The sequence below is a fragment of the Planococcus citri genome, chromosome 4 (genome assembly GCF_950023065.1).
Source record: "Planococcus citri chromosome 4, ihPlaCitr1.1, whole genome shotgun sequence".
Lineage (NCBI taxonomy): Eukaryota > Metazoa > Arthropoda > Insecta > Hemiptera > Pseudococcidae > Planococcus > Planococcus citri.
Genome location: NC_088680.1, coordinates 40,910,780 through 40,935,456, shown reverse-complemented (window position 1 = coordinate 40,935,456; position 24,677 = coordinate 40,910,780). Strand labels below are relative to the sequence as shown.

General features: G+C 34.8%; 3 protein-coding genes across 3 annotated transcripts in view; 2 read left to right on the top strand and 1 right to left on the bottom strand.

Annotated features, from left to right (window-relative positions):
* Positions 1–24,677, bottom strand: part of kcc (solute carrier family 12 member kcc) — a 650,839-nt gene that overhangs the window by 557,629 nt on the left and 68,533 nt on the right. The gene's annotated exons all lie outside the window — the stretch shown is intronic.
* On the top strand, positions 3,843–7,128 carry LOC135842510 (ethanolamine-phosphate phospho-lyase). The gene has a single exon (XM_065360001.1). The coding sequence runs from the start codon at positions 4,439–4,441 to the stop codon at positions 5,759–5,761; it is 1,323 nt and encodes a 440-aa protein (XP_065216073.1). The 5' UTR covers positions 3,843–4,438; the 3' UTR covers positions 5,762–7,128.
* On the top strand, positions 13,947–18,859 carry LOC135844622 (uncharacterized). Its single transcript, XM_065362862.1, has 4 exons — positions 13,947–14,476; positions 16,086–16,190; positions 16,275–16,612; positions 16,975–18,859. Exons 2-4 carry the CDS (start codon positions 16,086–16,088, stop codon positions 18,356–18,358), a joined length of 1,827 nt encoding a protein of 608 aa, XP_065218934.1. The 5' UTR covers positions 13,947–14,476; the 3' UTR covers positions 18,359–18,859.

Sequence of the window (24,677 nt, the reverse complement as noted above, 5' to 3'; positions counted from 1 at the left end):
CCGTAGCAAAAGTAATTCCGAAAAGGTGAACTTATTTTCAGCCAAATTTCCGGTTTCAAATATACCACTTCGAGTATTTTATTCGTTCTTAGTTACGTGTAAGATATCAGACGAGATGTTGCTGTGATTGCAGCTGACCACTGAGCTACAATAATATGTTTTCTGTATTTAAATTATACGTATGTTTCAGTAAGATTTAGTGCCAATACTAAAAAAATATCAGAAATAATCCTAAAAGCGCTACTCTTGTTGCAACAATTATTTTCACTCCTCGAGCTGAAAGTAAGTTATCAATTATGAATCTGCTTGGTTTCGTAGCAAAAAAAAATAGGACAATTTTATTACCTCGGACATACACTTGAAGTCAACATGAAGGCATAGGTACTCAAAGACCATCCTGACCTTCCTGAAAATTAAACCATCGCCAATTTCACGTTTGATTCTCCGCCATATAAATTGGCAGTGCGCGCGAAAATCTCGATAAAGTTTAATCAATGCATTCAATTGATGTCTTTTTTCCCACTTTATTCCCGTTTTTATTTTTTTCTTCTACCTTTTTACCGAGAAACTAAACTTTATTTTCCTGTAGTACGCTGCTACTTGGCGCGTATAAAATAAATGTAACGATGAAGGATCTGGAAAAAGGGATAAATGAGGCGGGGAAGAGAGAGACTTTTTTCTCGTACACGATACGTTTACGTTAACGTACTGATAACGAATTTGCGAAATTAATTCTTCGATATTGAATTAAGTATCTTCGTCTTATAAATTCGGAGGTAATTTAATTTTGCGTCGTAAATTGCCTTACTTAAAGAGATTTTTCTCCTTTGATGTGCAGACGAAGATGACCTATTTTTTAACGCGGAGAACTTCCTAGCATTAAATATTCAGTATATGTGTAGCTAAGGGCATGCGGTCGGGTGAAGAATGTCAAGAATGTACACATGGCAGAAGAAAACTTTCGTTGCTTAGTTGCTAACGATGATTTTTACAAGCTCATTTCAAAAATTAAATAGCAGACCTCATACCAGCAAGGGGAGCTATTGAGGTGCTCGCCACTGATTTAAATAGGATCGCAATTTTCAGAAAGAAATTTCAGAATCTAAAGTGGGTTTCTTGATTTTTGGTAAATTTTTTGGAAATCAAATTTTGGCCAAAAATTTTAACAATAAAATTTTAACAAATTGACCTATAGAAAGCTGTAATCCGGTTCGTACGCTATCTTCGTCCCACTACCCTCCCCCTCGCCTGAATCGATTCAGACTGTTTTAAATCGTTTTGAACAGTTCTGGAGCCTCCAGCGGATTTTTTAATGTTTTAAAAATTTCCGCAAACCTTTGCCCAATGGAGTTGGAAAGCTGAACTATCTTTTACACGTATCTAATTTCAACATAGTGGTTTCAAGCCATTCTGGAGCCTCCAGTCATATTTTAAAAAATTCCAGTTTTCGAAGAAACTCCCCAAAATCTGTCCAGTTAAACTTCAAGGCCTATGAAAACGCGTTCAGTGCATGTTAGTGACCAAATTGACTAATGTGAAAATTGGAATGTGTACCTACTAACTTTTGTGCCACTCTGTAGTATGTGTGTAAGTTTTATACTTAATTTACATTTTCGTTTGGTGTAATGGTTTGAGAGAAATCACTACTCATGGTAGTTGAGGGAAATGAACCAAATTGAACGTGTTATGCGTATTTTTCTTCAGATTAGAAAAATATTCAATAAGTAGAAAAATTTTTAAAATTGATGGAAATCATCATAAAGTCCAAGATTTTTTCGCAATTTGCAACAAAAAAAAATCGGCATCTTTTTCGCAACATTGGTAAAAAAAAAACTACTTCAGCTTCTTTACAAACGAAAATTCAAAATTTTCACAATACAGTAGGTAAGTACATACGTAGACGTTCAGTGTCATGAGAAAATGTAAAAAAATCGCTACTTTTTCACTACTTTTTTCACTACCTTTTTTCAACCAAATTTTCAGAATGCTATCCACCCGATCCCCCCCCCCCCACACACACACACACACAAAATCAACGAAGTCGAATATTTTATAGGAAAATTAGGGGGAAAAATGAAATTGGAAGAAAGTTTGTAGACAAAGTACATATTTTTCAATTTTAAAAAAAATTACCTATTTAAATAAAAAAAAAAAAAAACACCAGATTAAAAAATCAAGGGAGCCAGAGGGAGGCAACATTTTGCATTAGAATTTTTCGCTTTTCCTATGTCTTCAAACATCCTAAGATATTTTTCAAACAAGTGGCTGTCAAAAATATACTTTGCCAATTTAATGAAATTGGGCGAATAAAAAACTTTTTCAACATGACAAATTTTTTAAAATGTGCAAAAATTTAATGGAAAATTTGAACGACATTTGGAGGGAAAATTTACATACCAATTTTTCGAATGAAACGGCAAGTTTTAATGATTTCTCCTTCAAGGGAATCTTTTAATTGCGGAAAGGAGAAACAGACGGCCCCTGGCAAAAGCTCTCAAAAATCAGTTTTTCGCGAGGGTAAAAACTTTGGAAAATTTGTAACTCGAAAAGTAGAATAACATCAATATTAATGAATGGATTCGACTTTTCTGATCTCCACATTTTTCAAAATTGGTGGGATAATTCTAATTTTTTAGAGATTTTTGATATGAATTTTTTGGAAATTTACTGAATTAGTTGATTATATAAAAAATTTATTACTTTGCTTCAAAATTTTGCAATTCAAATGATTTTTTTTTAGAAAAATTCAAAATTGAAAAAAAAGCTAATGAGCCCCAGTGAAGCAAGGGCAAAAGCTTTCAAAAATTCATCTTTCGAGAAGTGAAAAAAATGCTTCATACAAGGAGGATTTTATTTTTCTGATTCAAACTTTGAACATTTTTTGAATTTGAACAATAAAGTTTCTTTCGCTCGGGCAAAAACTCTAAAAAATGTGTAATTCAAACTCTAAAAAAGTCGACAAATGAGCTCTTTTCTACGGAATAAAGATCGATAAAAAGAAACGAATTTGAATTTTTTTCATTTTTTCACTACCTTTTAAACAAAATTCACCACTTTTTCACTACTTTCACTACATTCACTACCTGTTAGATACCCTGAAAACGGGCAAAAACTTTCATTTTAAGAGAGAGTTGAATTTATTCATATTACTCATACGTATGATGAAAACTAAACGGTTTTCTTTCAATTTTCATTGAAATTCGTATTTCTGACGACCTACCTGTACCTATCAAGCGCATTTTCCCTTTTATTTCTTCCGTAATTATGAACAGTGAACCAGCTGAATTATTCATTTTTTTGGCAATTTGTTTCTGTACCTATACATATACGATCATGATCACTTTTTCTTCTTTAAAATGAAAAAAAATCTTGAAAATCATCATTCTAATTTAAACATTATTCTCATCATCCAAATGTATCCCTGCCATTAAAAAAACCCAAAATAGCCAATTTAATCATCGCATTCATGTTTTTATCTATCCATCACTACCCGAGATAAGAACCATTTTCACAGTTCATTGCCCTTGCTAAAAAAAAAAAAATTGAACACTGGTGGAAACTGAAGCACCCATAGCAATCATGTTCATGTTCGTTGATGAAGATAAGATTCATAACTGCGATAAAATACGAAAAAAATAAAATAAAGCACATCGCGTACATTTTGCTACAAAGACGAATCACGTTCGCGACCATCTCTCAGATAAAAAATAATTTTGTTTACATTCAAGCGCGAATTGTACAAAGATGAGGGGATAGGTAGGAGGATGAATTGAATATGGTCCAATTTTTACGTCAAACTGATGCCAACTCGTAGAAGTTCATCATCTGTATCCCAAGTTCGTATTACATAATGTTTTCTACCGCGTTCAAAAGCGTCAGCGTCACCACATCGATGTCTCCTACCTACGTCTAAATACCCTACCAGTTAACCTCGACTTTAATTTTCTTCTTTTCCGGCTCATTCGCGACTCACGAGTGGTACTTAGCGAGCTTCTTCGCTATTAGGTATCCGTATCTAAAGCTTTGAAAAAGTAAACACCGAAATACCATAAGGTACTTAACACGTGTTTTTCATCTTCTCGAACGAAAAAATCATGCGCGAAAAGAGTTATTTTTCTCGGTGTTTTCGAATTCGGTGTCGGATGCGTTATCCCATTACACAGGTTGACATAATGATACGTACCTGGTAGCACGTAAATGAATTATGCATTAAACTGGTTACTTAACTCAATTCAAGGTTGACATGTGAAACTCGCCGCTACATTCGCGCGCGGACTGTTATCATAACACCGAGTCGGAGTCATTATCTCGTTGTGTGTTTACTCGCGTCACTTCACAATTGATAACGCGACTCGATGAGCATACAGTAGGTGAATCGCGAAACCATTCGGTAGTTATATACTTTCTACTACAGTGCTAGTGCTCCGTAAATTTCGCGATGAGTTCGCAAAAGAAACCTTTAACTTACGACGAAACACTTCGGCTTCGTCGACTCCACATCGGCGCTTCTTGTCCACTTTTCTTCAGCCAACAGCCTTTGAAAATCGTTCGAGCCAGAGGCCAATACATGTACGACGAACAAGATAACCGATATTTGGACTGCATCAATAACGTAGCTCACGTAGGACACTGTCATCCTCAAGTTGTGGCCGCCGAAACTGCTCAAGCAGCTGTGCTCAACACCAATTCCAGGTTTTTGAACGATAATCTCGTGCTGTATGCTGAAAAGCTGACATCCTTGTTCCCGGAACCACTATCGGTATGTTTCTTTGTAAACTCTGGCTCCGAAGCTAATGACTTGGCTCTGCAACTGGCCAAATGTCACACCAAACGAGACAACGTCATCACCGTCGATCACGCTTACCACGGACACTTGTCAGATGTTTTGGCCATCTCGCCATACAAATACAATAAACGCTCCGACTACAAATTACCAAGCTGGGTTCACGTAGCCCCATCTCCGGACTCGTATCGTGGTAAATACACCAGCGAGACGTACTCGGACGAAGACCTAGGACGATTGTACTCGGACGAAGTGAACAAACTGATCGAAAAAATGGACGGAAAAGTGGCCGCGTACATTGTAGAAAGCCTGCAGAGCTGCGCTGGCCAAGTGATGCTGCCAACCGGATACCTTCGTCAGGTGTACAAATACGTTCGAGATGCCGGAGGAGTCTGTATCGCTGACGAGGTTCAAGTCGGTTTCGGTCGAGTTGGAACTCACTGGTGGGCTTTCCAAATGCAAGGCGATGATATCGTGCCGGATATCGTTACTTTGGGCAAACCGATGGGTAACGGGCATCCGACCTCTGCTGTGGTGACAACTCCCGAAATCGCTGCCAGCTTTTACGCCGTTCAAGAAGACTGGTTTAGCACATTCGGAGGTAATCCGGTATCTTCGGCCATTGGCTCAGCTGTCATTGACGTCATCGAATCGGAGAACTTGATCGAACACGCTCGCAAAGTCGGCCTATACCTGCTCGAGCTACTCGAACCTTTGAGATCGAAGCATAAATTAATCGGAGATATACGAGGCTACGGTTTATTCGTCGGCATCGAGTTGGTTACCGATAGGACAACTAAGGATCCGGCTACTGAACAGGCCAAGTACGTTTTGGCTCAGATGAAATCCAAATTCATTATTTTGAGTCGAGATGGACCCCATGAAAACGTTCTCAAGTTGAAACCGCCGATGCCATTTAGTAATGAAGACGCCGAATACTTCGTGAAAACTTTGGACGATATTTTAACGCAAATGTAAACGAACCAAGTGTGCCAAACTCGTTTCAACATTAAAAAATGAGCTATTTACGTTCGTAAAAAAAAAAAAAAACAGGATTTACACAAAATCGCGCTTTTTAGCAGATTTTCTGAAAAATTCATTTTTTTTCAACAATAGTCTCCAGTTCTTCGAAAAAGTGTACGAAGTTTGACTTTTTTTTTACCGGAAATTGCCATAAAAGTCTTTCCTTTTGCTAAAATGGTCAACGTTTTGCTTCTTGTCAAAAATTCTCAGTTTTTCAAAAACGTTAAAAATTTTTAATTTTTTGCAAAATGGTTGAAAATTATTGCATTTTTGCAAAAAAATTCCAAAAAGTCTCACTCTTTTCCAAAAATTGTTCAAGTCTTGTTTTGTTTACAAGAACTGCGAAAATTTATCAACGTTTTGCTTTTGGTCAAAAATTGACAAAATCCTCACTTTTTTAAAATTTGCCAAAATTTTCACTCTGGAGAAATTATTGCTAATGATCGTTGCTTTTTGCAAAAAATGTCAAAATATCCCATATCTTCTTCAAAATTGTCAGAAATATTCACTTTTTCAACCAAAGTTACAAAAAAATTCATTTTTTTCAATAATATTGACATCTGGCGAAAAAACGCTCTGTTTATAACAAATTTTTTTAAATTCTAGCTTTTTGCCAGAAATTGCCAAATGACTTTTTCTGGGCTAAAATTGTTAAAATCTTGCATTTTGCCAAAAATTCTCAAAAATGAAAAAACTTTTTTGATTTTTAGCAAAATAGCTAATTTTTTTGCAAAAAAATTTTTCGTGGCAAAAAATTGTCCAGAAATCCCAGAATTAATCCAAATTTTCAAAATCAAAAAACAAAACTGTTTTTTGGTCATTTTCCTCTTCATTAAAATGACTGTTTTTTTCATGTTATGTCATTTTCTCGGTTAGGTACTTTTTGGCTACTTTTTCGAGCTTTTTTGGTTAATAAAAGTAACTTTTTTCGGGAAAAATTGACTACGAGCCTTGAAAATGTCGTGTCTAATTTTTTTATCCATTTCATTTTATTATTTAGTAGGCTAATAAACGTACAAACTATTTGCAATGAGTTATTCTAGTCCCTGTGTAAAAAAAATTCGAACAATTTTTTATCGTGGTTGGAAAATTACCCTTTATTATGAAACCATCTTTTCCCAGAATACATTATATCGTCTTAATTCACGAGACTTGTACATAATAGTTACCATAATAATGATAAGAGCGTTGTGTAAATATTACGTAATAGTTTATGCTACCTACCTAAATATTGTATTATTCGTTACTATTATTTTTTTTAAATCGTCGTATGCGTTAATTACCTTGTACCTATTAAAATCAGTTTCGAAAATTTCCAATAATTTTCACAAACTTTTCCTCATTTAGTCTACCTAACCTGCATGGTACTTTCGAGGAAGCAATTTGTATCGCATAAATTATCAATCCCTGTTATACTCGTATGTATGTACGATATTAGATTTTTTTTATCAATTAAAAATAATTGCCTAATCACACACGAAAAATGTAAACAAGCTAATCGTGAAACAGATTGAGACGTCGATCCACGTGCACCATTATGAGTGTCGAGTGATAAACACATGTTTCGACGAGAGATAATATTTTCAAAATTGTTCGATGTATAGCTCATGCTATTAAAAAAAAAAAACAACTATGTTTAGGAATTACATAAGAGGAACTCGCTTCTGAAATATTCTGAAACGGAATTTATTCACGCGACAGCGATGACGCTGACACCGCGCAGGCGGTCCAATAAAAATACTTCCTGAAATAAATGAGAAAAAAAATCGTACGTTTAATAAAACGTAAAAGTTCAACTCAAGTTACACAAAGAAAATGACCTTATACTTAGCATGTTTCGAACTCAAAATTATGAAATGAACGCACTTCAAGTCGTCCTCACGATGTATTTTATTACAAAAACGTATTTACAATTTTACAAAAAGAAACGATCATTAAAATGATTTTTTAAATTATATCACAAATATAAAATTACGAAGATGAAAATTCAGTAATAATAACTGGAATTTTAATTACTTATTTTCAACACAAGATTACTTAGTCCAAGTGAGAACTAAATTTGCAAAATTGAATTATTTTTCCAACTTCTTTCTCGAGTTTTTTTCCTCAAATTTTCAAAATTATAACCTTTCTCCTCCCTCTAGAAAATATTGCGATAATGCGATATACATTATTTCGAAAAATCTGAACTGAGTAATCTACATGAACTTAGCTCGATTTTGGACTCAGATCTAAGGAATTTCTTCTCAAGTGAGGTACCTCACTAGCGGAGAATTTTTTTAACCGGACCCAAGAACGTACAAAAATACCTACATCAACAGGTGCTAAAGCACATTTTTTTGATTTTTAGTTCAAATTTAGGCCAAAAGTACCTATAAAAAAATCAAAATTTCACAAAAGTGACCTACAACTCCATTTTCGACTTCCTGAATCTATTGAAAATGGTTTCGAACAATTTTGGGTAGTTCTGAAGCTTCTAGAAAATTTTTAAAATTACAGTTCCATGAAATTTTACCCGATGAAATAACTGGAAAGTTGCATTAAAATTCTGAGTCGATTGAAGGTGGTTTTTCAAGCCCTTTTGGAGCCTCCAGCCGTATTTTGAAAATTCCTTGATTTTCAAAAAGTTCCTTGAAAACTATAAAAATTGACTTCAAAACATAAAAACGCTACTGGAGGGACACTCCATTTTTCCAAAATTGGTTTCTGCCAGTTCAGAACTGTAAATTTCTTCAACCACCAGACACTGATGCTGAAAAAAAATAATCAAAAACAAAGCATCTTAGAGAAAAACTAATGACATTATGACGAATAGAAATTCAATTCTGTACAATTATTCTCGACTTCATTTTTCTGTAGAATGCTTCGTTACGCCTCCAGATCGATTTTTATGGAACGAAGTTTCCAAATTTTTCAAAATTTCTTTACAAAAAAATCGATCTGGAGGCGAACAAAGCATTCTACAGAAAAATGAAGTCGAGAAAAATGGTAGAGAATTAAATTTCCAATCGTCATTATGTCATTAGTTTTTTTCTAGGATGCTTAGTTTTCATTTTTTTTTTTTTTTTACAAAAAACAAACTTAAATGTGAAAATTGGAATAGTAACTTTAGCGCCACTCTGTATTGGTAAGCATGTTTGTGGATGAATATCACTGAACTCAGTGAGGACATCGACTCTGAACTGAATATCGCCCAGAAAAAATTCACTTCCGGAGGTGTCTTTGTAGGGGGACACATGAGCCCCACAGAGGAAGCCCTTTCAACAAAAAAAATTCGGGGTTTTTTCGTTCCAGCGCCTCACCAACCCTGTCTTGAAATAAATAGCTCAGTTCTAAGGAAAGATTAACGACTATCTACTCGTAATCCGAGAACAAAATATTTTCAACATTCGAAATTACCCAAAAATAAGCGATTTGCAAATTTTCGATCGCCCAGTAGAACTTTGAAACTGGTCTTGGATTTCGAAGCAATTGCCGTAGGTCGACGCAGAATCTCCAATACAATGTTTACAACTGGGTCATTTTTCCCAAAACAGATTGGGTGGAAGCTAAAACGAAACATACCTCGATTGTCCCACTTCATGGAGTCATTTCGATCAAATTAGGCATCTCAATTCACTTTTTTTTTGGTGTAGTTTTTTTCAAACTTTCACAAATTAAGTAAAAAAGTGATGAATTATCATGCATTTTGAACATTTCATCACCATGATCGCAAATAGAACGTTTGTTAGGAAGGTTCAGGAACTCGTAACTAAAAATTTCTGCATTTCAATTTGGAGAAAGATTTCAAATATCCTTAAGAAATGACTTTGGTAAAAACCCCTTTTTTTTGATTGGATGTTGGTCCACTAGCTCGAGGTTAGAGAGATGATGTGGGTGTCATATGATAAGAAATATTAGGTAGATCATCTAGGATCATTAATTGAAAAGATATGAACCGAAAACTGAATCACGGGGAAGGGGCGCCAAAATTTACAGAGGAGAACGCAAACCCCAGACACCACTGGACATCTCAGATTCCTCTGTGGTAAATATTATAACAAAATGGATCCGTGTACGGTGTAGGTACTATACTAGATACATAGCAGGTACGAAATTTCATATTTCTTTCACACACTTCCAAGTTCCCAATAGTAATTTTTTTGTTGCTAATTTTATTCAACTTCAAGTAAAAAACCACATTTTTTCGTACCCCCCCCCCCTCCTTCCGAGTCTCTAAAAACAAAAATGTGCATGGCACCGAATAAAGAAATGAAATTTAAGAGTTGAAACAAAGGTAGGATGGATTCTTCTTTGACGATTCTTTAGCAAACATAGAACAATAGAACATGCAATTTTGATAAAAAATAAAAATTTTGATTGCTTGTTTTTTGGTTGATTTTTGTTGGTTGTAGGTACTCGTAGTATTGTAGATACGTTAGGATGGGTCGTGTTTGATTTTTTTTTTAGAAAATTGAAGGGCGAATTCAATGAAAAGTTGCAGGGGCAGCTCAAAACACTGCAGAAAAAATTTTGAATCACCGACCTAAACCATCAACTTTCAACACAGTTTTCAAATTTTAAAAACATTGAAAACCAATAATTGATCATATTATTATATTCACTTGGAAGCGAAAAAAAAAGTTTTAAAATTGTTTTCACCTTTCCAGGCGTTATAGAATGATTTACAAAAAACAGTACAATTTTAGATCTTATTCAAAATTCATTTTTTAAAAAAAACTAAAAACCTAAAATAGGTGAAAAAATTCTAAAAACGATATTCTAACTTTCAAGACTGTAGCTTTCACTTATGATCAATCATCATCAACGAATTTTTTTCGAAAAATTTCTATTTTTAATTCGCAATGTAAGTATGTACATTTTAAAATTTGAAACCCCACTTGAAAAGTGGTGGTTCATATCAAGGATCTCAAATTCTCTCTGCAGTCTTTTCAAGGTTCGCCTACAACTTTTCATCCAATTCTCCATCTAATTTCCCCAAAAATAGTCAAACAAGGCGCCAGGAGTTTGGTGACTATCCATGCAGGATTGCCGGTGTTAAAACATCCAAGATCCAAAAATTTGAATCCAACGTTCTCAGATAACGTACATTCTGACAACATTAGTCCATATTTCATATAAATTTCAGTTTTACTTTTTCACTTTCGAGGGAAGCGCGTTGCAGTAGAGTATTTTGAAGAAAGGGTAAAATCACCTGACGTGAGAAAAATAACAGTATCAATTAGTCCGGATAAAATTTATAATTTCCTTGAACTATTATTAAGCTCTCTGTTAAACGCATACCTAACAATAAGCTACGTGCCAACACAAACACCACCATTACCTTAAAAACCCATATACGACTCATCTCTCAGCACATTATTCAGTTAGGAAACTGCAATATCCTGCCCACCACTCATTCTCAAGTGTATCTTCACTCAAAAAAAGTAAACTTCTACAAACTGAAAAGACACCCGATTCGAGCTTGACATCGACCGAAGATAAAACTCTTTTGCTATAAAGAATGGCAAACGCGAGATAGGAAACCAGCAGCAGACTGCGTGAGACAGAGAGAACGACAGAGCCGAGTAGAATTTGAATATCAATCGATTCGGCTAAGAGAGCCCCCAAGATTACAATTGGTTTATTGGTAAAGGCATATTAAAAGCTCGACGATAAGGCTTTTCTACGGTGGCTACGCGGTTAAATTGGAATCGTAAATGTATTCGACATTAACGATATAATTCCAGAAAAGTTTTGGAAATTATTTCGCATTTAAAAAGAGTTTATCTCTTCTCTTAAGCTTTTCTACATAGTTAGCCTCTGTATATCAACTCTCTAACTCTTCTACCAAGCATACAAATACATAGTGTACGTTTTACGAATACTATACGTACTATTATACCATTACCAATGTACCACACAACTCGTCGCTATACCCGAGTATAGATATTTGCGCTAAAAAGCCAACCAATCCCTTGAACCCCTCACTTATTGTGTTGTGGCCGCGGTACATGCATACAAAGTTTAATTTTCGCGAACGCGAATCAATTAATTGGTATTTATCGTACGGGACACATGTGTGCTGGTGTTAGTCTATGTGAACTTGTATATCTACGAGTCAAATAACGCGAATTTCACGCGTATAATTTACGCTCTCGTTAGTTGATATAATTATATCTACGAACGCGGCTTGGCTCTCAATCGAGTATATAGAGTAAACGCGATACCATACGTATAATAATTGTCGACGTATCTACTAATTATACTATCGTATAAATACACACGAGACCGTGTATACTGTATAGACCGTAGACCATACCATATGTTAAAAATTTTCTATACACCCGGAGAGCGACAAGAAATTAATATACTCCACAAAGGTACCTTTTTTCATGTTTTTGTTTGTTTCACCAGGGAACTCACCAGAAAAAAAAACAACCGCACGGTTTAGTTATTCAAATGGAAGAATTTAATGATTTTTTTTTTGTAACTATACAATTCGAGTAGTAATTTGAATTACGCCCAAACGGAGACTTTAATGTTTACGATATTAATATTCTTTTGATGGTCGCTGAATTGAAAATTTGGTTCGGGCTAAAAAACCGACACGATACGCAAAACGCACAGTCGCTTTGATTTTTTTTTTTGGATTTCGTACTTTTTATTTATTTATTTTTTTAATTAAAACACCCCAAGGGTATATTTTCATGAATTAACTGCAGAAAGAGTTGCGAGAAAGAAATTCAACAATTTCCAACGGGATTTAGCAATATTACTGCTAAGCGAGCGGACCAATGAAATAATACGTATCATGTCTTTATATACGTTGAAATGATTCCCCTTCGTGGAAGCTGCAGAGGCGGGGAGAAGGATATAGAAATCCGTCCAATTTATCGTAAGGTCATTCTACTGCGTTATTTCACATTTGTACTTTCAACACCTGAGACTTGGTATTTTCCCTCATTTCTTATAAGCAGATAAACATGCTATACAAGAAGTACCAACTAGGAAGTAGAGGGAGGGGAGCTCAAATAGATATAGGGCACTGTCAAAACAGCGCCAGAGCTTAAAGTTGGAAAAACAAGGCAAAAACCAGCTGTGGGCGGTAAGTATTGAACTTTGAACTAAAATTGGTCAAAATTTTCAGTGAACACATAGATATTTTGATAAAGCATAATTTTCGTAATTTTATCCTCTTATAACTGGTTTTTTACCCAAAGCTCTACCTTTCACCGTTCAAAAGTTCTTGAAGGTCAAAAGTTGCCAAAAACGGTCAAATTGTGTCATAACTGTTATCCTGTTGATCAGTGACCTCTTTCCGCAACCTCGATCTTCAAGAACTTTTGAACGGTAAACGATAGAGCTTTGGGTAAAAAACCCATTAAAAAGAGCATAAAATTACGAACACTTTGCTTTATCAAAATACATGTGTTCCACCGAAAATTTTGAGTAATTCAAGTTGAAAGTTCAATACTTACCATCCGCAGCTGATTTTGGGCTATTTCTCCCAAATTTTCCAACTTCGAGAACATTATTGGAACGGTAAAAAAATAGAGCTTCCAAAAAAAAATTAAATTTAAAAAGAAGGAAATTCCAAACACTGGTTTTTTCAAACACACATGTGCTCACTGAAAATTTCGAGTATTTTTAGTTCAAAGTTGACATGTGTAGTATGCAAAAATCGATAAATAGAATCATACAACATTGAAAACGTATTTTGAACACATAATTGAAATAAAAATTTAACATCAATCGGTAGGGAATTTCATTGTCTTTAATTTGAAATAACATAAAAGTGCATCCGAACTCGCGAACAATCGAAAAAAAATGCATTTTTTACATTAAAAATTGTATGCACCAATATTAGAGCGCTGGCGAAGTTGTCCTCCATCCTAGTGAATGGCAGCTAGAGAAACGCAACTATTTTGTAAATATAACTGGACAGCTCTGACTATGTGTTACTATGTGCATTTGGGAGCGTTGTAGTCGCAAAACTGTGCCATTCTCGGTCGAACATTGTTCGTTGCATAATACTTGACAAATTGAAATGAACCGTGAAGGCTATTTGGTAATGATGGAGACTGGAGTTTTTCCTACTAAAACATCAACGCACGTTTTCCGACTAACTATGTGTATGTACCATTTAGAGCCTCGTTGTTGGAGTGAAACACCGTTTACCGCCAGAGTTTTGGTCACAAAAAATAATCCGAGGTGTGAGGTGTCCTTCGGAGGAAAAGTATCCACATTTACTGAACATATGTAAAATTTGATCATCGTTCCTAATCCAAAAATCATACACGTAAGTACAATTTCTTCGGCATGGAGGCGGAGGCTGTCCAGATAGATTTGTAAGGTATGTTATACCTTATATACCTATCTACATATGTATTGTAATCGGTTCGTTGGATATACGAGCGTGAACAATTGCACACTTCTGGTGGATTTTTCTTACTAATGACCTTGCAGATCATGTGAGGTTAGAAAGTCCGAAATTGCTGAATATTATTTAGTTATGATCGGACAATTAAAACATGCGTTCGGTTAATACCTACTAGTTGAAATATTGACCGATAAATCGTATAACTTTATTGTTATTGTGTGATAATGTGAAAATAATTACCGCTGTGTCATGAGAATTTCAATTGGATGATTTTTGTTTCGTTGATACAAAAATTCGTTTTGTCATAGGTAAGATGCTTAATGCTTATTAATTCGAACCGATCTTACTCGTAAATCAAGTCGAGTGACTAGATATGCATTGCTCATAGTAAGTAATCACTCAAGATTTCTTTACCTAGACTATATCTTTGATGGAAAATTCTTTTTCGAATTTAATCGCTCCAAATATAGCTAGATTGGTTTATCCCCCCCCCCCCCCGCCCAAATTAAAAATAAGATTATGAAAATTTCAACTAAAAAAATTGTTTTCAATTCGTGCCCCAAGACCCATTTTCTTTTCTTATGCGAATTAAAATAGGGATGAAATCGAAAGTACTTTTCATTTTATATTTTCCTGTAGGTAAATTAAGAAGAGATCAAATTTTAAAAAAAAATTGTCGAATTTCTGAAATTTTTTCAACTAAAAAGTTTTGACTTGAGACAGACTTAGAGAAGAAAAGAAAATGAGGGTGTTGAATGCCCCCCAAATTTTGAAAATGAGTATTTTTGTAATTTTAATTGATCTAGTATACCGAAATATCAATGAAAACTAAGCACCGGAGCACAATTTCGACCCTGTAGAACTCCTTAAAGAGAATCGGGGGGGGGGGGCATATGCTCCGATTTTTTCACCTTATGATTTGCCGAATTCCAGATGGATTTCGATTGAAAAGCCAAAGTAGGTAAGATGATGACGAATGTTGGGGAGACGGCAATGTCACCAACATTTTGGAAATGACTACCTATGTTCGTATGTTCTATCATCAGTTCATCGCATAGACTTCTTTAGAAAACAAGGTTTCTGCTGCCCAAATTTTTCAAAACGATGAAAATTCGTCCATTTTACAACTATTTGTTGAATTACAAGTAGCAATAAATTATTCCAATTGTGTTTAGAGCATAGGAAACTTGTGTTGGCTGGATTGGGAGGGGGGTCTTAAAGTCTCCCTCAATTCAAATGCCTCTTAAAATTTTTGAGGCCCTGAGGGAATTGATTGATCGAACCGTAATAATAGATTTTTTCAATCTTTTAAAAACTGGAAATCAATAAATTTTTCACAATTTTTTTCGAATTCCACATTGAAAAATCGATTCTTGTCAGTTATTGGTTTCACTTTCAACTATAGAAAATAAAAATAAAAATAAAAAAACAGAACTGATAGTTTTTTGGATATTTTTCTGAATTTTTAGGACAGAAAAAAATTTATCATACAAGTAGACCGATTTTCAAAAAAATGCTTGGAATTTTAAATTACATAATCCAAAAAGTTGACAGCTAGAAGGTACCCATACTACTTGAATTCATTTTTATTTTGGTCTCAATGGGGGCATCTCCCTCCATGGCCACTCTAGGTCCAAATTTCAAAACACATTGTAATGCAGCAAGCACAGCACACATACGTATATATTTTTATTTTTTGAATCATAATACTGGAAAAGAAAGAACGTTTTTGCCATAAGAAAAAAAGGACCTTGGGCAAGGTTAAAAACACTGTATCAAAATGAAATTTTTCGATCTAATTTTTTTTTTCTGAGAAAAATGAACAAATCTACTTAGCTATTGGGAGTGATAAAATTTGAACTTAAAAAATAAGGGCCCCTCTAATGTAATGTTTAAAAAAATTCAATTTGTTTTCAGATGTTCATAATCGTAACATTTCTGCTCTTATTCACCAACTGTGCGATTACCAATTCTGAACCAAAATTGCAAAAATGGTTGGACATACGATCAAATATTTTTTCTGTGAGTTCATTCATCGATTAAATTACCCGTTGACTTTTTAATGAATCATGCAATACTTAGCCGATACTTCGACATTTTTAATAGGTACCCATCAAGTACATGATCCATCTTGAACCTGAAGATCCGATATTTAGGAAAATAAAACGTAGTGTAACTGAGGATATAAAGACTGAAGAGACTGTTATCACAAATACTGAAATAATCACCAATGATAAAAATGGCGATCGCAATAAACGAACTATCAATAACAACTCGAGTAATCGTAAAAGTAATCAAGGGCCTAATTTAAACGTGAAAGCTGGATTACGATATCATCATCAGCAACGACATACTAATGGGAGTGTATCAGGAAGTTATGCAACTTTGGATCCAAAAGGTTCTCTGCAAGTTATGCATTATGTATCGGATGATAAAGGATATAGGTATGAGTAATGATTAGGGTTGTTCATATTTGAAAATTTTTGCATTTTCCTCCTTTACCCCTCCATCTGTTTTTTCCTTCGAAGACAAATTTCACATTTTTGGAAATTCATACTTTAAAAAAAATAATAAGTATTTTGTATCCAGTAAAAATGATAGAAATTTGTCCTGGAACTGATGTTCACTGTTCTCATGTCATTCTGGAGCTTCCAGCTTGATTTTTGATTACCTACACTGTACTCCAGATCTTCTAAAAATGAAATCATTCACTCAAATATGGACAACCCTATCATCAATAGTACATATTTCTTGTAGCAACCTGACATAAAAGTTTCTTGAAAATCAATCTTTACAAATTTTACAGGGAATATCCAGAAGTTGGTGAACCAGGGTCGCAAGCTTCAGCAGCCAATCATTATTTCCAGTTTCAACCACGACAACTACCCAATCCTCCAGCTCACCAACCCAACATCGAAGTCGTATCCAATGGCAATGTAGGAAACCAAGCAATAAATCCAAACCAAAACGGCAGCTCGAAAAGTCTAAATAATCGACGCGATGTAAACCCTATCGGAGATGATCACTTCAACTTTGTGCCAAACATCGCATCACCTTATAATCTCCCTTCACCAGCTAGTCTAGGCGGCGGTGGCTCACCCCCGACTCAAATTCTACAATCTGCTGTCATCAGCGTTGGCCAATATGGCCCCCGATCCCCGTTATTCCATAAATACTACCGACCATCGCCTGAAGAAGTGCAAAGGTCTTACGACTATCATCGTTTGAGATCTGGGTTAGATCCTGGATCATTCAGACCTCCTGAAGCCAACCTTGTACCTGATGTTGTACGAGATAAACCAATGCAGGTTACCGGAGTATACAGTCAGTATCAACCCCCTCCGTATCAAGTAAGATACCAAGATGAAACACCCAACGGATACTACGTTTATAATACTCCTCCAGAGGACACCAGATACTACAATGTTCCACAATATGCACCTCCTCGAATACCTATCGATGCCCAGGCTCCAATACCGCCACCCCAAGAATTATATCCAAGGCAGCAGCCTCCAGACTTGTATCCCAATCAACCTCCTCCAAATTACTTCGGGCCTCCAGTCAATCAGCAATTTCAGCAACCGTATCCGGAAAATCCTCCAGCTCAACCTCCTCTATATTTTCAAGCATTTGATCAACAAGCATTTCCTCCTGGTCAAGATGCCTATCCTCCTGGTCAACAAGCAATTCCTCAGTTTCAAGATGCATTTCCACCCGGTCAACAAGGACTACCACCTCTGCAACCAGCGTTTCCACCACCTAATTCGTTTGCTGGTCCAGCACCTTATGTTTCCAACAATGCCATGGTTAATCAACCGTATCCGGCTAATGTACCTATTTATGATGCTCCTGCACCTCCAAACATCCCTACTTACAGCCAGCCACCTCCTAATAGCATACCAATTTATAATCAGCAATATCAAATAGGTCCTGGACCAGCTCCTGGTTTTACTCCAGGCCCTGGACCAGCTCCTGGTTTTGCTCCAGGCCCTGGACCAGTTCCTGCTCCTGTTTATGCTCAACCACCACCTAATAATATTCCAATTTATGATCCACAACAAATACCTCCAGGAAATGTTCAAAATATGTATTATGCCAGCGGGTCCACGCCACAACCAAAAATAGCTGTTCAAAATGCATACCACGCCAGCGGGTCTACTCCGCAACCAAAAACAACTAAAAATCGCTAGTCTTAGTTTAAGGTTGTATTTTTTTTATGCTGGTAATTGCCTACGTGTAGAGCTTTTTTTTCAAGTTCTAAATGTTATCTCAATTGAGTTCATGGTAAATCATCATTGAAGTAAATATTAGGCCTACATTGATCCAAAAGAATATTCTGAATTATTTAAAATACGAGCAAAAGGAAAATCTGAAGATGAGGTATAGGTAAGTAATCCTACATCTGAAACCAGTCATGCTGCAGAAAGCCAAAAATATTGATCTTTCTGAATTGGTGTTGAATCAAGATGAATTGGGAGGCCCAAATTACTTTTCAAAAATGATGAACATTCAATTTGTACCATTCACCAAGCTGTGAACCTTCGAACCTATAAAAAAAAACTATAGGATTAACATCAATTTTCACACTTTTGATTCTTTGTGAAAGCTTCGTTTCTTTGTTGGTTTGTAGCAAACTCTCTATACCATAAGAGGAGAGGAAAAACGAGATGTAATAAAACTATTTTATTTGTTTTGTTGTTTTTTTTATTCATCTAAAAGTTTTCGTACGTTTACTTAGTTTTGTTGCACGTTCGCGTGTATTTTTCTAATAACGAAGTTCAAGTCGAGTTAACTTTCCAAGGTACGTAATTTTGTTTGGAGATTTCAAAAATTCAAGAAAAAAAGGAGGGAGAACTAATATAGCGAAGTGTTGGCGCGAGTTTTAATATTTTTTTGAAAAATTCCACTCTTCGTAGAAGAAATTCGAACGTGGGTAACGTGACGATGAGTAAATAAGGGTGAGGTTTGGTGCTGAGGTGTTTGATCTTCATACTGTGGGAGTCGTTCAATTTGAAATGGTGATTTTTTTCCATTCGAAATGAAAGCTATCTCTGCATACCTATAACTTTATACCTAGGTGCTTTTCTGTTTTCTCTTAATGTTTTCGCTCAACTTGGCTTTGAAATTTACATGGTTTGACAAACACTTCCTGACGGTGCGGTGTTCCAATTCCTGAGTCATTTTGAATTTATGTTAGTTTAATCGTCAGATAAAATCAAAAATTAAGACACAAATTAATTTGGATTAAATCAACACTCTCACACCTAAACACACAAATATGCATAACCCACAATCCCATCTTCTACATTAACCCATCACACACATCCATATAATAATTAGGGCAACCCAATATATTTTTTTGAATCTTTTTTTGTTGCACTCCGTTTACAAATGTAACAAAATCATTTTACGTTTCAGAAAATTGCCTTTCATTTAAGACCTACTTCATTTCGAATATTTTCGAATATTTTGCCTTAAAATGAATATTTTCGCATATTTGATTGCTATTTGAATATTTTTGTCTAAAATTACCACATATTTTGCAATTTATCGAATATTTTTGAATATTTTTGAATATTTTGGAAACTTTTGCATTTTGAGAATCGCAACACAGGAAACGTCATTTTCACAGAATGTTGAAGATGAAAAAAATGGTTCTTTTTAATGATGATGATATTGATGATTGATGAAATGATGATGAAGATTGAATTTTAAATCAAGCTTAGATTTTTTTTCTTTTTTTGACGATCAAAATAGAATTTTAATTCAACAATTTTGTTCCATTTTGCGAAATTGCGAATAGTTCATGTGATTTAGGAAACAAAACCCAACAATGTAGCCATTTTTGTAATGTGCTTGTAAAGGCGAGTGAAACGATACCAAATTTGATTTCGAATATTTTCGTATATTTTAGGGGTAATCGAATATTTTTGTCGAATATTTCACCTCAAAAAATCGAATATATATTGAATATTTTACCTTGAATGAGAGCATATTTTGGGTTGCCCTAATAATAATCCTTTATTTATCACCCATTAGCCCCCCTTCCAAAAAACACTCCATCACGAGAAAAAATAACCTCGGTTATTACGAGCATAACAATTTTTCACACTACAGCATCCCAAGATTCATTGTCGAATGCACGCGTGAGTACGATAATTTTGTAATTTCAATTCGTCGTCCTCGTTCATTTCGGATTGAAAAACGTTGAAATATCGGATAGAAATTTAATATTATTCGACGAGTTTGTGCGACATGAAACAACGACGATGTACGAACGAGTTTCAATTCGTCGAGCTATATAGGTAAATTTATCCGCGTATTTTATTTCGTGCCAATGTTACCAGATACAAGCTCGGCCATTTTACGTTATAAAATTGAATTTTTGATTGAATTACACAAACGAGCGCGATAGAGAGAAACATTACAGTACACGACGCGCTGCGATGCTCCTTTTATAAATAATTATTATCGGATTCGACAGGGAAATTAATTTTACTCTTTCTTGTACCATAATCTCGCTCTGGCTCTGTATCGGAAAGTTGGAAATTTTTACCAGTAATGAACGTAATTTCATTTGAAAAAGAAAAAGAGCGCATTCTAACACGAAGACGAGCGCGCGCAACGTGGTAAAAAAAAATTAAACTAGAAGCTTAGCTACAAGAGTGTGAGTAGTGGTATTGTTTGTTTTTAAAATTTCAATTCTTTTAAGTTGATTAGTCGATTTGTTTAGTTAATTTTCAATCATTTTAGATTAATTAGTCGCTTCGTTAGCAAGTTGGCCATTTCATTAGCGTATCGCTTTACAAAAATATTGATCCAAAATTACTACCAAAAAAAAATTATTCAAAAATTACTCCAAAAAATTCATTCAGAATAATTTCAAATTCCACCAAAAAAAATTGAAATGAATGTTATCGCCAACCTACGTGATTAATTTTTCAACCACCTGCATTGGGATTCAGAACATTTCTAAATATGTGGTTATCTCTTTCATTTATTCAAAATTTTATAATAATACCTACCCTACATAGTACATAGGTAGTTAGGTACCTTATTTTTTCGAATTTTAAATTTATCACCTACTTCGTGACTTATTTTTCAACCAATAAAATCTATCAAAGAAAAGCCGACCTGGTCTCCTTATTTACTTTTTTTTTTGGAAAATGTTACCCCTACTAATTAAGTAGTAGGTAATTATATTATTACCAGTAGCGCCAAATCAATTTTGATTACCGATGTGCACTGCTCCTCTTCAAGATGCACCTACTTACATTAGATTCATCCTCGTAACTCTACTCATCTCCGATAACATTCATTGTAGGGTAAAGTAGATTTCGAGAATCGTCTCGAAACCAATAGTGTGCTACGTACACTAAAAATAACGAGAAAAAAAAGGACTAAAACGATGAGAAAAAGTAACGTTCGGTGGACGACGACGAAACTTTTTTGCTCCTTTTTCAAAGCAAATGCAGCCGTAACGATGCTCATTAGCGTTATCGGTATATTCCATCATCATCCTCTCATGGCCGTGTGAATCCTTTGAGCATGCCATGTATGTATGACCATCACATATACTGTTGAAAAAAATACCCAGAAATTCGAGCGAATAGGTGTAAGGGTTAAATGGTGTGTTTGCTAGCAGCTGTTAGCTGAAGAAAAATTAACCTTTGGCGGTCAAATACATAAGAAGATATCTACTCATAAAGTATGTAAGAGGGACAAGCGGTATTTGAAGCAGCTAGACGAATCCTGTCTTTTTCTCAAATTTTGTTATCTTAATCTTTGCGCATTTCTTTCCGTCTTTGGCTTCAACATCTCAAAACTGAATCATAATTCTAACAATTTTGAGATGAGAGAATTGAGTTGGGATTGTTCTAGGAAAGATGAAGTTTTGTGAATTAGAATTTAATGTGGAAAATCACTAGAGTGGGGCTTTTTGGGAGGTTGGCGGGCGGGAAGGGGCTCAAAAGACTACAGAAAAAATTTCGAGTTCCTAATTATTTAAACCATTGAACCATAATTTTTCTACAGGGTTTTCAAATTAAAAAATTTACCTACATGAAAAAACAAAAAACGTTTTTTTCAAAAAAAAATTTTTTTGTGGTAATTGATTACATTATATCCATTTACAATTAAGAAAACAGTTTTTTTTTTATTTTTCACCATTTCAGGTCACTTTACACAACTTTTGAATATGGCCAAAATTGTTGTATAACTTTTGCAAATCATGCAAAAGCAAAAACCCAAATGGAAGGGTGAAAAAAACTCAAAAATGATTTTCTGACTATTCTAAATGGATATAACAGTCAATAAGTTAACCTCAGAAAAATGTTCAGAAAACCTGTTTTTCTTTAAATTTTCAATGTATGTAAATTTTAAAATTTTAAAGCGTGGTAGAAAAGTGATAGTTCAAATTAGGAGGGCAAAAATTTGTCCACGGTCTGTTGGAGGTCCCCCAAAAACTTTTAATCGAATCCCCCTTCAATATTCAAAACTATACACCTAAAGGAGTTTTGCAATGAAATTGACTCAAAGTTGTTAATCACTATGGAAGTGAATGCTTTTCTTTATGTGACAGAAAATTATTACATTTTAATTTTTCCTTAATCAAATCGACGATTTGACAACCAAAACAGACCAGCTATCCAAATTACATGAAGCGACCGCGTCGCGTCGTGCTGGAAAAAACCCATCAAAAGGCAGAATTACGTAAAAATGTCCAATTAATGGCATCAATTATCGAATTTCTATTCTAATCGATGGCAGTCGTAGCATCGCAGCATCGTACGAAGAAATACAATGTATGCAGTTCTCTGAATGATCCAGCCAAATCCCCATGATTATAATTAAAGATCAAAATCAAAAAAGAACGAAGTCTGTTCAATAATTTCAATGTTTAAGTAGAAATTACCTACTAAATTAGGTAATTAGAATTTAAGAGTTTTGGTTTTACCATTGTATTCCTTTTCTTTCAAGTCATTTTTTTTAGTAAAATAAAATTTTCGGTTCGATCGAAGTGTTTCCGTTATTTGTTATTCTAGAAAAAAAAATTATTCAAAATTGAACAATTACATATATGTAATGAGAAATAAATTTGAAGTAGATACATACAAGAAATTTCGCCCCCTAACTATGTAACTCGCACTGACTAGGGAGCCCCAGTAGACATGATTGCCTGGCTTCTAGACAGCAGAGGCAGCGATGGATTCGTTCACTTTTTAAAAAAAACTATTGTACGACTTTCAACTTGACTCAGTTTGACATAATGGTGAGTGAAGAGTTGGCGTTTGCGTCAGAAGGAAGTGAATTTTGTTAAAATTGTTTTGATATGATCGTTCATCCTCCTAATGCGAACTGAGAAGTGCACAGTTGAAGAAATAGAGGGAAAAGCTGATTCAAAAGTCATAGATTTTTGTATTTTTTTTTATTCATTTCAGAAACTCACTCTCATAGGCTACGCCAGTAATGCAAAAGGAAATCCCTGCACTGCGGGATCAGATGAGAACAGAATTACTGCCAAAAGAATGTTATTGAGAGCTTATAAAATTCCAGCACCAATTCACAGACTAATAATTCAATATGTAAGTAAGTAATTTTTGTTTGTTTTGTGTTTTTACTCACATTAAATGTTCAAATTGTAAGATACTGAACAAGAAAACTTTCCTCTTTTCATAACGCAAATTCTAAACCTTCGTCTTATTCAGATCAAATGTCATGAATTTGGAAATTTTTTCAAACTACAATTTTGAAGAATGTTCCCAACTTTTCGAAATATTTGAAAATTCGTAACTAGGATTCGCGGCATAAACATTTAAAATTAATTAAGTATAGTTCATGAGAGCGAATTTTCAGAATGAATGACAATTACAAAAATCCATAACCTTTTGAATATGTTTCCTCTTCATTTCTTCATCTGTGGGCTTTCCAATCCATATACGAAGGCGGAAGGCGAACAGAACAGCAATGTCAGAAGAATCTGGATAAAATGCATTTCCTTCTAACGCAAACTCCAAACTCTGTATTCATCATAGGTAGCTTTCTAACTTAGGTATTTATGTACTATACTCAGTATAGTTATATAATTACTCACCAAAATTCTTACACACTCCATTTTATTTTTCGAGGTTTTGTCCCTCTCTACATCTTAACAAGCATTTTTAAAGTGCATCTATAGTATCTATACTACAAATTCAGTTTTAAATCAATTTTTCAATTCCAACACTGCTTTCGCAAAATGTTTCACATATTCCACTCCTTTTCATGTCATATCGAGAGCTGTATTTCGAATACCTATTACTTCAACGAGTGAAGAACTAAAATGCAGGTTAATGCGAACAACGAGATACAAAATTAACGTGGCACATAGTAGGTACTTCGTCGGAAAATCCATCTATTTCAAATTGACACAAGAAGAAAACGCGTCGATTCCCACCAATGCCTTACCCTTTCACCTCACCTCCTTTCAAAGGGATCTTTGTTTTGCCCTGGTTTCGCATTAAGAATTCA